The 12,072-nt window shown below is 37.3% G+C and overlaps 1 protein-coding gene across 1 annotated transcript in view; it reads right to left on the bottom strand.

Moving 5' to 3' along the window:
* LOC140144363 (uncharacterized) overlaps positions 1-12,072 on the bottom strand; it is a 70,391-nt gene that overhangs the window by 21,624 nt on the left and 36,695 nt on the right. The window contains exons 4-8 of the mRNA XM_072166184.1: positions 11,634-11,693; positions 11,080-11,186; positions 10,208-10,401; positions 8,645-8,938; positions 345-491 (exon numbers count right to left, since the gene is read on the bottom strand). Coding sequence (XP_072022285.1) covers positions 345-491; positions 8,645-8,938; positions 10,208-10,401; positions 11,080-11,186; positions 11,634-11,693 — 802 coding nt within the window. The remainder of the gene's footprint in view (positions 1-344; positions 492-8,644; positions 8,939-10,207; positions 10,402-11,079; positions 11,187-11,633; positions 11,694-12,072) is intronic.

Genomic DNA, 12,072 nt, shown 5'->3' with positions numbered 1-12,072 from the left:
CACCACTTTAGCGCCACTAACACCATGTGGGAGAATAACCCGATGCCAAATCAGCGCCAATGGCGTAAAAATATCTCATGATGCGAAAAACGGCGCCACTGGCGCCAAAATGGATCCAGTGACGCCAAGTTGGCATACGTGGGCGTAAAATGGATCCAGTGGCGCCAAGTTGGCGCCAGTGACGCGTAAAATGGATCCAGTGACTCAAGTGGCCTAAACGGCGCCTTTTGGCGCCATATGGCCTTTCGGACGTAAAATTGGGAAAAGCGGCGCCACTTGGCTTCTCCTAGTGCAGTGGACTGACATTTAGTTCTGTTCTAGCATACCTCACACAATACACTTACCCCTAATACAGAAGTTGACCTCCTTAGTTGTGATCTGGCAAATTTTGCTGCTGTTCTTACATCCACAAATACATCAGTTTCATCTAAGATCTCTTCTTGAAGAAGCTGCTCGAGTATGTCCTCTAGTGTGATGATACCTAGAATATCCTGACAAATGTGAAAAGCAAGATATAATGTTATTATATTTGATCAGTATAAACTATGTAGTCCATTTGCATTCCTGAAGAGAGTTATGTTAGTGCGTGCTCCAGTATGTGCAGTATTAAATTGAGTGTGTTGACTTAAAAGTCAAAAGAACTGGGGTGTTTAAATGTGTAATCAAAAGTGGTACATTTGTACATGTGCGAAACAACATCAACAAAGTATGAATGTCACTCTCTTGAGCAAGCTAAATACTTCACCTCAAATTTGGTAGTGATATAGACTGCATATTCGCTGGTTATTGTATCGAATTGCACATGCTAACCTAATCTTCTTGTGTTCAACATGGACTGCCTTTTGAGGAGAGCAAGAACAACCACTCTCTACTCCTCTCCTTAAATCTGATATAGGAGAGTTGAATTTTAGCTCTCCTTAGTTGACCATTTTCTCCTTACATTCTATTGCAAATGTCCTGCACAACTTTCTTTGAAGCTATTTAATGCTCTCCTGCAAATTCAAAAAGACCCTGGTACAAGACCGGTTTGTTAGCACACCTGCAGCGCAACCATGTAAAAACGGATTCAAGGTGAAATGAAGTATATACATTAATTGTATATAATAGAGGGCAGTACAAGCACACCCTGATAGCTTAAAATATGAAATGAAGTTAAAATTATAATTTTGCTGCAAGCAGTGAGTGATTTTAAAGTTGACAAATGAATTGAAATGTTACTTGCTATATTACTTGAAAAGAATAATGCAAATCTGAAGTTGAAATTAGAATTTTGCTGCAAGCAGTGAGCATGGTGAGTGATTAAAATTGACCAATGAGCTAGAATGTAACTTGATTATATTGTTTGAAAAGAATAATGTAGTTTTCTTGGCCACAAACTTGTTACTCTCATTAGGTGTAGGGTCAGTGGTGCCTAAGCCAAGGATAGGGAATCATGCCCATCTTGAAGTAGGGGAACAGCTGACCTGCTCCTACATTGTATGAGTATTCCTCCTGAACAAATTGTATATGGAGCACACACAAATATTTTTGGCCTCAAACCATAGAGTGTAAACAGTCTATGGTCAAACGTTACTGTCAAATGTTAGTGATGCCTTTATGTGTGAGACAATTCATCCCACATATCATATGAGCTGTTAGCTATTAATGTGATAACTGATTTAATGGCATTAATAAGAAAATTAATGAGTTTTTGAAATGCAATTTATGCAAATAAAACACATTTAATAATACATTCAATGACAAAGTACTCTTTTGGTATGGTCATTGAAAAATTACCTAAAACATGCTTCACATGATCAGAAGAACAAAACACTGCAAAAATGGTATGGGCTCTAAAGGAGATCCCAAGGCTTGATATATATCAAGCCTTGGGATCTCCTTTAGAGCCCATACCATTTTTCTTGTGTGTCAGCTTTATTTGTCTCAATATTTTAGTGCAAACACCACTAGTTGTGCTCTCGTAAAATTTGACAAATACTAGTATTATAAGGAACACTTGAGGTTTCGACTTTTAAAACCTACATTTTGGTCAAAAATTGTACTTGGATAAGTCGTTTTCAACAGATTTACCACATTTGTCTTGCTATAAACATTGAATTGCATTATCTGTTGATGTAATGAAAAAAAGTGTTTTTAGGGGGAAGTGTTAGCTTTCATTTGATATAAAAAATTTCTGATTGGATAAAGGGAACACTTGTGGATTTGACAAAAACCAATCACAGATGCCTATTTTCCACTAGATCTCACAGAGCTCTATGGTGCTATGTACTCAACCGTGTATTATAAACACAGACTGCATAGAGGCTAAACTCGCTGTGCTTGAAAAGATCTGTGTACTCAGGTGTATCGAGATGGAAACTGTGCGTAGATGCATTTATAAGAGACTTGTTTTGTAGCAAAACCTTTTCATATGATTAAACTTGTTTTGCACAAGTTTGTTCTTGTACAGTATATTTCTTCTTAGATGGCTGAAGCAGGGGGGGGGGGCAACCTCAATTTTTCCATTAGGACATCACCCCTAAAAATCCTAATAGTAGACAAAATAATTATAAAGCAATCATTGCCCTGTGCATTTACCATTTTAGCTTGCAAAACACTGGACCAACATAGGGTAAAACTGCAAGTCTGCAACATTTTGTGTGCGAAGCGTGCATTGGCACATCAAGTACCAACATTATTTTGATTAGTATTGTAATTTGAGTTAAAGATTAATACATGTACATTACAAATTGCTAAATATAAGCACTTCAATATCAGCAAACCCGGCAGCAAATGTGATTGCTCTTGGGTTGTGAAACATTGGACTCCTCACAATGAATATTTATTATCAAATCAGCAATCTTTGGCAAATGTTAAAGTGCAAAATTCAAACCAATTTTGTTTCTATTCAAATTGAATAAATAGCAATTTTTTTTGATGAGACTGAGCACGGCTGTTCAAGTACTGGCAGTTTGGTAAGTACAATGATCATATTTCTTGTCTGCATAAATTGATAAACCAGTATTTACATTTAACAATTATTAATACAAATATAGCATACATAGATTAGTAAATTATGGTGTGTGTTGGTATTAAATAGCAATTTTCTATGCATTGCCTCATCTGTTTGGGCCAAATCTGACAGTGAAAACTAATATTTTATGGAAAAGAAAATAATACAATTTTATGGAAATGCTACAACATGGCTTTAACAAGTCTCCTATTGGTTACTTTAGTATGACTGACCAAAACTTGAGGAGCTGATCTTGGTTGTGATGGTTCATCTTGATGTAGGCTTATATGGGTAGATGACTTGTGTACTATGTATTTTACAGGGTTGTCACTTTCTATTGTGAAAAATGCAGTGACAAAAGTTGAAAAGTAGTCGCATAGTTTGTTTTCCTTCTACCATGTGCTTGCCATGGAGCAAAATGATGCTGCAATTATATTATAAACAGCAGATGATATTGATAAACGTCTTTTATCAAACCTGCTTCAAAATATCTCAATTGAGTGGATTACATAATGTGACAACCCCAATTCATGTGAGCAGTACCCATGAATGATTCTGATGAATGGTCGCTATTCTAATGCAGGCAATGCAGTTGCATATATTAGCAGAATATATTTATGAAGCACAATGATCTGATAATATTGTGATGGAGGAAAATATACCTGAAGATTATATGTCACCATATTCTGCATATACCCGTGTCTAGGTGTCGGAAGACTCAATGCTCTCTCCAATTTCTGTCAGAATGACATAAAACTTGACACAATTACCATTTTCTAATATGTCTTAATACAAGGGGAATTTTTTGTGTAATATATCCCGAACTGATAGAACTGCAAAATTTCCAGACATTGTAAATCTCATTATATACACTACAAAATTCCTATACTGTGCAGTACCATGGGAGAACCAGTGTAGTACCAGTGCAGTACCACTGCTGGTGGGTCCTGCGCAGTAGCAGCATTGGTACTATATAGGTACTTTGTGTGCACCAGTCAAGTACCTTGGCAACAGTGTACCTGTGCAGGAGGACTCAATAAGAATCTTGTAGTGTATAACCCCGTGCTCTGTCTTATCATGCATTTCCACTTACTAGCAATGCAAAGTTTTAGCTGTCAAACTGAAATTTAATCTGCATTTGAAAAGGCAAGATAAGATAAGAGCACAAGTTCAAACAGGATATATAAAATGAGATACTATTATGTGATCTGCTACCACGAAATGAGCATAAAGTTGCAAGTTGGTAGTTTTGAAACACCCTAGCTACATGTACTGTGTTGGTAGTCTTTGTTTCATTTGTGAATGGCCCATTGTGCCACCATTCACAAAGGACATAACAGACATTCTTATAGCTTGGACAGGTGTGCTGCCGGCAAATAAAGAAATCAACTCAGTCAGCATGTCTTGAAACTACCAACTTTATACTCATTTCGTTGTAGTAGGTCACATATACAAACATAACAATTCTATTTGTACTAAAAAGGCCAAAGTATCATACCTACTATGCATACATTGATATGATTACATTCAAATTTTATCTTATGACCAGCTATATTCCTGCAAGGGGAATTTAAAACAGGTTGGAATTGCAAACATAACCTGATAATGATTTAATGATATCGCAAAGAAATGAAAAAAAAAAGAAAGAAAGAAAAGAAAACAGAAAAAAAACCGGAAAAAAAAAAAACCTAAGTGATGAAATCAAAACTCGACAGCTGGTTGATCGGCGGTAGAACCCTGTTCCAAACTGGCTCCAACCAAACGGAACCTCCCAGAACCCTCAGTCAAGTTTTGATTTCATCCCGAACTGGTTATGTGCAAGGTTTTTTTTATACAAGACAGCCAGTTCTAAGACCTAGAAAAATTAGCTTACTTTCCAACTAGATATGTTAAACCTTTATCAGATTTCAGCAGTTGGAAGTAAACATGATTTATACATTGCTCAATGTGCCACATATATTTAAATTTTGTTAGAACTTGATTTGAACATTCCATTCAAAGCACTTAACCGCACATGGTATCACATTACAAACAAGGTTCAATAGCCCATTGTGTGGTTTCACCTCATTGCACCCAAAATAATCAAAAAGAAATGTGTGTTATCGCTGGGTTTTTCAATAATGCGACAGTTACCACTTTGTGAAAAGTGGTTTGAACTATTGTCCCGTATCTGAATACAACCATTATCATTTTCACTGTTTGCTGTTATCAATACAGAAACTTATTATACTTTCTTGTTTGAATTTGGGTGTTTTTAAACAATGCAACAGCTAAGACAACAACATCACATGGTGTGAATCATATGAATCAACATCATTTTTCGTGGAGGGGATATCCAAAATGAAATGTGACTTTTTAGCAGAATATATTTATGAAGCACAATGATCTGATAATATTGTGATGGAGGAAAATATACCTGAAGATTATATGTCACCATATTCTGCATATACCCGTGTCTAGGTGTCGGAAGACTCAATGCTCTCTCCAATTTCTGTCAGAATGACATAAAACTTGACACAATTACCATTTTCTAATATGTCTTAATACAAGGGGAATTTTTTGTGTAATATATCCCGAACTGATAGAACTGCAAAATTTCCAGACATTGTAAATCTCATTATATACACTACAAAATTCCTATACTGTGCAGTACCATGGGAGAACCAGTGTAGTACCAGTGCAGTACCACTGCTGGTGGGTCCTGCGCAGTAGCAGCATTGGTACTATATAGGTACTTTGTGTGCACCAGTCAAGTACCTTGGCAACAGTGTACCTGTGCAGGAGGACTCAATAAGAATCTTGTAGTGTATAACCCCGTGCTCTGTCTTATCATGCATTTCCACTTACTAGCAATGCAAAGTTTTAGCTGTCAAACTGAAATTTAATCTGCATTTGAAAAGGCAAGATAAGATAAGAGCACAAGTTCAAACAGGATATATAAAATGAGATACTATTATGTGATCTGCTACCACGAAATGAGCATAAAGTTGCAAGTTGGTAGTTTTGAAACACCCTAGCTACATGTACTGTGTTGGTAGTCTTTGTTTCATTTGTGAATGGCCCATTGTGCCACCATTCACAAAGGACATAACAGACATTCTTATAGCTTGGACAGGTGTGCTGCCGGCAAATAAAGAAATCAACTCAGTCAGCATGTCTTGAAACTACCAACTTTATACTCATTTCGTTGTAGTAGGTCACATATACAAACATAACAATTCTATTTGTACTAAAAAGGCCAAAGTATCATACCTACTATGCATACATTGATATGATTACATTCAAATTTTATCTTATGACCAGTTATATTCCTGCAAGGGGAATTTAAAACAGTTTGGAATTGCAAACATAACCTGATAATGATTTAATGATATCGCAAAGAAATGAAAAAAAAAGAAAGAAAGAAAAGAAAACAGAAAAAAAAACCGGGAAAAAAAAAAACCCTAAGTGATGAAATCAAAACTCGACAGCTGGTTGATCGGCGGTAGAACCCTGTTCCAAACTGGCTCCAACCAAACGGAACCTCCCAGAACCCTCAGTCAAGTTTTGATTTCATCCCGAACTGGTTATGTGCAAGGTTTTTTTTATACAAGACAGCCAGTTCTAAGACCTAGAAAAATTAGCTTACTTTCCAACTAGATATGTTAAACCTTTATCAGATTTCAGCAGTTGGAAGTAAACATGATTTATACATTGCTCAATGTGCCACATATATTTAAATTTTGTTAGAACTTGATTTGAACATTCCATTCAAAGCACTTAACCGCACATGGTATCACATTACAAACAAGGTTCAATAGCCCATTGTGTGGTTTCACCTCATTGCACCCAAAATAATCAAAAAGAAATGTGTGTTATCGCCGGGGTTTTTCAATAATGCGACAGTTACCACTTTGTGAAAAGTGGTTTGAACTATTGTCCCGTATCTGAATACAACCATTATCATTTTCACTGTTTGCTGTTATCAATACAGAAACTTATTATACTTTCTTGTTTGAATTTGGGTGTTTTAAACAATGCAACAGCTAAGACAACAACATCACATGGTGTGAATCATATGAATCAACATCATTTTTCGTGGAGGGGATATCCAAAATGAAATGTGACTTTTTTGGTTGTAAAAAAATTACTTACAAGCAAAAGTGGCCTTTATGAATCTTTTTCTATTATTTGGACTCAAGAGAGTACCTGATGTGAATCACTAAAAGTTATTTTTGGCCCTATGTCCTCACACAGGTGGACCTTATGGTGGATATCAGGGTGCACACCTGCAACCCACACGCTATGGGCCTGCACTGTACATCATACAATGATTTTAAACAATATGCCTGCAATAGGCAATATGTTTATAAGGCATGTTTGCATTACAAGAAAGAGATGGTAACTGAAATTTATCTGCTGAAAATATACCATACAAATGTCTAATTGAGCACTGGTTTATTTATACAATAGTGCACCAGTCTGTTGCTTAGAGAATAAACGATAGGAATTTTTATTTTGCCTATCCTCTACCGTGTGATAGACGACAGGCAGGTCCAATATTTTGAGTAGTGGATGCCGGCGCACGTTTATTCTCATTCTTAGTCAGTTAAATACTATTTTAATAACTGTAAACAATTTTTTAAAGCAAAAACTAAGTTATCGTCATAAAAACTCCCCTCATTATCAAATGAACGAAACTTGTTTACAACTTCACATATTCTGTTTGCGCGTACTGCTAAGCGCTGCTCACAGATTCTGCACTAGCCCACGCATACAGCGCGATACATACGCCGCACCTCTACAAAAGTGTTACGCATTATCAAGACGCGGGATGACGTGGGGTCGTCACGGCCTGATAGACGGCACCCAAATCATGCGATTATCCAATCAGAAATGTGTCTACGAACTAGACCACTCCTACTGACTAAGAATACTATATCCTTACCATTTTGCACTTTTGCAACACAGGGCATTAACAATTATGAATTCAAACTGGCAATGTGATCCTAAAAGGTCTGTATAATACTAGGAAAAAATGTGCAATTTTGGTCATGTGAGGACAAAAAGAGTGTACCAGCAGCATTTTTTGGCAAAAAGGTTGAGACCAAACACTTCACATAGATCAAAACCTTGGTTTGTGGAAGTATGTGGTACCTAACACTTTTTTTTGGTAATCAAGCCAACTGCTGTGAATAGCCATCATGTTATAACCCACATCTTCGTAATAGCCCCTTGTAATCGACCATTCCCTTTTAAAGAGAATTTTGTTCTCTCTAGGGATAAAACTTCAGTTACTGGTAAAAGTGGAAATTTCTGCACAATAATACTTTGCGCTTGCCAATTTTGAACTGTTTTAGTTGTTCTTTAATTTGTGATTCTAGCGTATCCAGACATCGACCTATACACAAGGGAAATTTAGCGGTAGCAGTTTGGAATGGGAAAGGCTTGATAAATAAATAGCGCCAAAATTCCCCCCGTTACAGTATAACAGACTATAGGCTACACATTAAAAAGTAGCACATGGACAAAATATGCAGAGAACAAAGTAGCAACGTGCCAGAATATGCAGTTTCTGTGGATCAAAATATCATCATAATCATTAGGTTTTTTTTAGGTTTGCACAAATATATAGAACTTTTTATTTTTATTTAGCTGCATGATTTTTTTTACCTTTTTATCTACAACTTTTGCTTGCCCATCCACATCCATCGCATTCGACAACTCTGCCTCTGCAGTAACCGCTGCCATGTGACATCGCCCTGTCTGCATATCATTAAGTAGATCGTATAGTGGCATGTTGCAAGGTACTATGGGTAATGGGCGGCCATATTGGTGGAAGATTTGCTCCATTGAAAGTGGGTGTTGTGGATTGAGTTCAATGAGATTTTTGACAAGTAGGATTCCACGGATCGTGTCTTCTTGAGGGTCGTATACCGGTACTCGAGAGTGACCCTTAGATAAGATCTGTAGGATGTAAAGAACATGGAAAGAGATTGAAAAAGTTTGAGAACCCTTTAATTATCACACTTTAGTAGGAACACTTTAATGAAACAAGCTGAAAGTGCTTCTGCTTTACAGTACAACAAACTCCTCAAAGGGATTATATAAAGTTGCAGGCATGTGGCCAGAGGACAAAGTTTAAATGTGTAAAAACACTTTGATATTTCAGCTACAGCCGCATCAGAATTCTAACTTTTTGAACTTTTTGGTCTAATGAGGGTGCTATAAATGTTCACCAATTCCAGCCTCTGATCTGTATTCATTTTAGGATACAAGTTTCATTATGTGTATAGCCCCCTCATTTTTTTAAAAAGATTTTAGTCAGAGAAGATAATATATCTTAATGCATTTGTCCCATTTCAAGTTTCTGTATTGATGTGCCATCTAGTGCAACATGGGTCGATAGTGACAAAAAGTACCCCAATGAACAGAACACATTCAGATCTTGCAAAATATGTTTATTTCTTGACTATCGACCCATGTTTAACCAGTCAACAATCTTATTTCCTTCCAATCTTTCCTCATTAGACCGGAAGTTGTTGGGGAAAATTGATACTTTTGTTGGTAAGATGGCAGATACTTTGACATCAGAATTTGCATTTGAGCTATACTTGCTCAAAACTGCGGACCATATGTTTAAAAAATATGGTCAACAGTTGATGGGTAAAATTCCGTTTTGTATCATACACACAAAAAACCCGCCATTTTTTGTCCACGGTTAGGAAATGAAAACACCATACACACGTCTGCGATTGGATAGGGAGAGCGAGTTGGTGCAGCGATTGTTCCCTCGCCTTCCACCACTGGTCTTTGTGCCCAAGGACTGTATGTGCACTTGGTTTATTCTGATTCTATGCTCGCTCTCGCAGATTTCCTCCTGCTTTCAAATAATTGATGATTAGTTGTTTAGTTAATGAAAACTTCCTTCACGCAATGGAATTTGAAGAGCTGCACAGATAATTGGTGGATGCTACAATCTAAGTGCGGATAGGTTTGCGCCAGGTTCGGCTGCAACCGCCTAGTTGATACAATCTGATTGTGATGATTCACCACGGCAGTGAAATTACAGCGCTTTGAATCCTGCAAGATCTGGAAAAGGCGCTATATATAAATCTGAAATTTATTATTAGTTTATTATAGCAATAAATACACATTGTGCATGGTTGGCGGTGAACACACACAGGGGTGGGGTGTGGGGTGTGGGGCATGTGTGTGGGGTGCATGCATACAAACCTGTTTCATAGCATCTTTATCCATCTTCTGTTGGATATCTACCATAAAAACCCTGTCCAGTTGAACATACGCATCCTTGACTTCCTTGTGCCGCATCTTGAGGGCGCCTTTTATTATCATAACTTCATCCTCTGTTAATGGTTCTTCATTTTCAGATATTTTCGTTTGATGCAGATCAACCAAGACACCTAATTCTGTTGGAGGAAAATATAAACAATCAAACAAAATATCAAGGTTAAGGTCATTATACAAAATTATGTGAAGTTCAAATGGAAATTTCACCCCCTTATATGGAAGACATGACCTTAAATATTCCACACAGGGAGGGCGATTTCAAATGGTATGGGGTTACCTAAATGGGTATGACACACAGTATGATAATAACATAATACATCTGCCAACCGAGATCACTATTTTTGAGGCACAATAGCGGACCCATCTTTCAAATGTGCATGCAAATGTGACTTACAGATTACAGCATTTGTAAGCAAATATCGATGCATACCCACATACATACACATAGTTGTAAAGACTGGCAAAAAGGATTTAGAATTTTTCAACCGAGGACCTCTAATTGGATCTGTCTAACTGAGGACTTAAATCTATACATTTGAAACTGCACTAAACCGAGGACCTGCTTGAATTTTCCTGCCATAAAACAGTATTTAATCCCAAAACCGAGGATCTACGATAGGGGACCTACACCCCATATGCATTACTTTGCCATGTAGCACCTTCTGATGTTTTCTTAAAACCGTGGACGTCCACAGTTTCCATGGCTCTGCACTGAAATGTCACAGGTGGGTCCACGTTTGTCGGTGAAAACAAACACCCCCCACCCCCGGGACACACCCCCACATACAAATACTTACCCGCTCTCCTGAAGAATGTCCCATGTTCATGCCCCAGTACACAATCTAATATTTTAGCTATAGGCCATGCTATTATGAATAGTAGAGCCATCAAACAATAAACTAATCTAGAAAGAAAGAAAGAAAAACAAGAGTCTTTAACATTGTGAATTTACATATTGCTTAAAATTGATAAAGTAGTTGTCATACATGTACTTTGTTTTACCGTGCATTGGTAGCTGGTGGCAGTATCAAATCAAATCCTACAGAATGCACTACACATACAACATTTTTGTTGCTCTTTTTACGATGACATATCATCATCCAATTCCAGGAATGTAAAAAAATTTTTTTGGAATTTTGGAAATTTTACCAGCCTAAAGGGGGGGGGGCTCATAATTATTTCACAGCCCCTAAAGAGATAGCGAGTCATTGAAAGAAGCTATGTATCACTCTCACACATGCAATAAGAGGAGCTGTACAAGAACAATCACTCTAGTCTTACTCCTCTCAAAAAACAGTGTCTGTTTTATAGTAAAATTTGTATGAACCGTATATTTATGGAGTTTACTTACGGTGCCAAAGTTGCTCCTATAGCCAGCCCATATCGTGTACATATCGCTTGTGGCACTACTCTGAAAGATAAAATATGAAAGAAATAAAAGTCAAAGGTCAACCTGGTAAGGGAGAGGAAATCATGGACATCCACAATTGCTGGGTGTCCACAGTTTTTCAGAAAATTTTGGGTGTGTGTCCCGATTGTTTGCAGGTCTTGACAATGCACCCCCTCATACCCACCCACCCCTAACAAATAAAAATGCCTCTTGTAACTTGGCAACAGGGAGAGTTGCGATGGAAATAAAAGGTGGTTCTCAAACCACTGTGCCTACTGTCATAGCAGTTGCAAAAACCCTGCAGTGGCAGTTGTTTTAACCCAGGACAAGCAATTTAAATCCTGATTAACCCAATTTGACCTTTGACCCATGATCCACTTCAAAACTCAACTACTGCCTA

Source organism: Amphiura filiformis, unplaced genomic scaffold (genome assembly GCF_039555335.1).
Source record: "Amphiura filiformis unplaced genomic scaffold, Afil_fr2py scaffold_51, whole genome shotgun sequence".
NCBI lineage: Eukaryota > Metazoa > Echinodermata > Ophiuroidea > Amphilepidida > Amphiuridae > Amphiura > Amphiura filiformis.
Note: the sequence above shows the minus strand (reverse complement) of the source record. Positions and strands in the feature narration are given on the sequence as shown.